We start from the raw sequence: 1,352 nt of genomic DNA, 5'->3' as shown, positions 1-1,352 counted from the left end.
GGTGAGGGGCCGTCTAGGGAGCGGGGGGGTGGGGGGCCAGCGAGGGCCGCTCCATCCCTCTGGCCCCAGGGTCCCCTCAGGGTCAGGACCCGATGGAAGGCTGCTGCAGCCCCCACTCGCAGCCACTGTGCTATCTCCATGGATTGAAGCTCCTTTCTCAGAACCCACCCCGAGCCCCCACAAAAGGCCACCCCTCCCTCTGGGCCCGTCCCCATCCCCAGCTGTCTAGCCTGCTCTGCCTTCTGCTGCCCCCGGGCCTGGAGTTACAATAAGATGAGTGGGGGAGTGGCAGGGGCCCAGACCAACCCAATCCAGCAGGGGCCCTCAAACACACACACACATACACACAACCAGACCAACCCAATCCAGCAGGGCCCTTGAACACACACACACACGCACGCACGCACACAACCAGACCAACCCAATCCAGCAGGGCCCTCGAATACACACACAAGGACTACCCAGACAGGCCCACCACCACTGTCCAAGGGCCAGCCGTCCAATGACACCATAAGGTGTGGTCAGCCCCCACGTCCTCCCCAAAGAAGCAGCCGTCGCCCCGGACAAGGCGGGCCCAGCGTGGCCCCCATCCTCTGAGCGTCTCTTCGTGCCCCCCACACCCCCAGGCGGCCCTCCTCCCAGCTGGGTGCGGGACCCACGGCTGCCCCCGTGCACGCTGCGCCAGGCTCTCACCTTCTTCCTGGACATCACCTCCCCACCCAGCCCCCGGCTTCTCCGACTGCTCAGCACCCTGGCCGAAGAACCCAGCGAGCAGCAGGAGCTCGAGACCCTCAGTCAGGTCGGGAGCCCCCACCCCACCCAACCCTGCCCCCGTGGGGCAGCAGGGGCCCGCGAGACAGGATGAGCTGCGGGGAGGGGGACTTCCAGCGAAAGTCCGCCCCCAACTCTGGAGTTCCTATTCATCTCTGAATTCTCCAGCCTTAAAGAGGCACGCGGAAGGTGCTGGAGAAATGTTTGTGGCCCCAACTGAGGAGCAAGAAGCCCCCTACCAGGAGGCTCAGCTCAGGGGGGTCAGGAAGGGAAATCGACAGGAGGCAGGTGCCAAGCTCACTGCTGCCCCCGACCCCGCCAGGACCCCCGGCGCTACGAGGAGTGGAAGTGGTTCCGCTGCCCCACGCTGCTGGAGGTGCTGGAGCAGTTCCCGTCCGTGGCGCTGCCCGCCCCGCTGCTCCTCACCCAGCTGCCCCTGCTGCAGCCCCGGTACTACTCTGTCAGCTCGGCCCCCAGCGCCCACCCCGGAGAGGTCCACCTCACAGTGGCCGTGCTGGCGTACAGGACCCAAGGTGAGGCAGGGGAGGGGGGACGGGGACGGGACCCCGCAGTGACCCCCG

At 66.8% G+C, this 1,352-nt stretch overlaps 1 protein-coding gene across 1 annotated transcript in view; it reads left to right on the top strand.

Moving 5' to 3' along the window:
- Nucleotides 1-1,352, top strand: part of NOS3 (nitric oxide synthase 3 (endothelial cell)) — a 19,457-nt gene that overhangs the window by 14,342 nt on the left and 3,763 nt on the right. The window contains exons 22-23 of the mRNA XM_010857365.1: nt 526-799; nt 1,094-1,304. Coding sequence (XP_010855667.1) covers nt 526-799; nt 1,094-1,304 — 485 coding nt within the window. The remainder of the gene's footprint in view (nt 1-525; nt 800-1,093; nt 1,305-1,352) is intronic.

The sequence above is a fragment of the Bison bison genome, unplaced genomic scaffold (assembly GCF_000754665.1).
Source record: "Bison bison bison isolate TAMUID 2011002044 unplaced genomic scaffold, Bison_UMD1.0 scf7180017864379, whole genome shotgun sequence".
NCBI lineage: Eukaryota > Metazoa > Chordata > Mammalia > Artiodactyla > Bovidae > Bison > Bison bison.
This window is presented reverse-complemented; position numbering and strand designations above follow the sequence as displayed.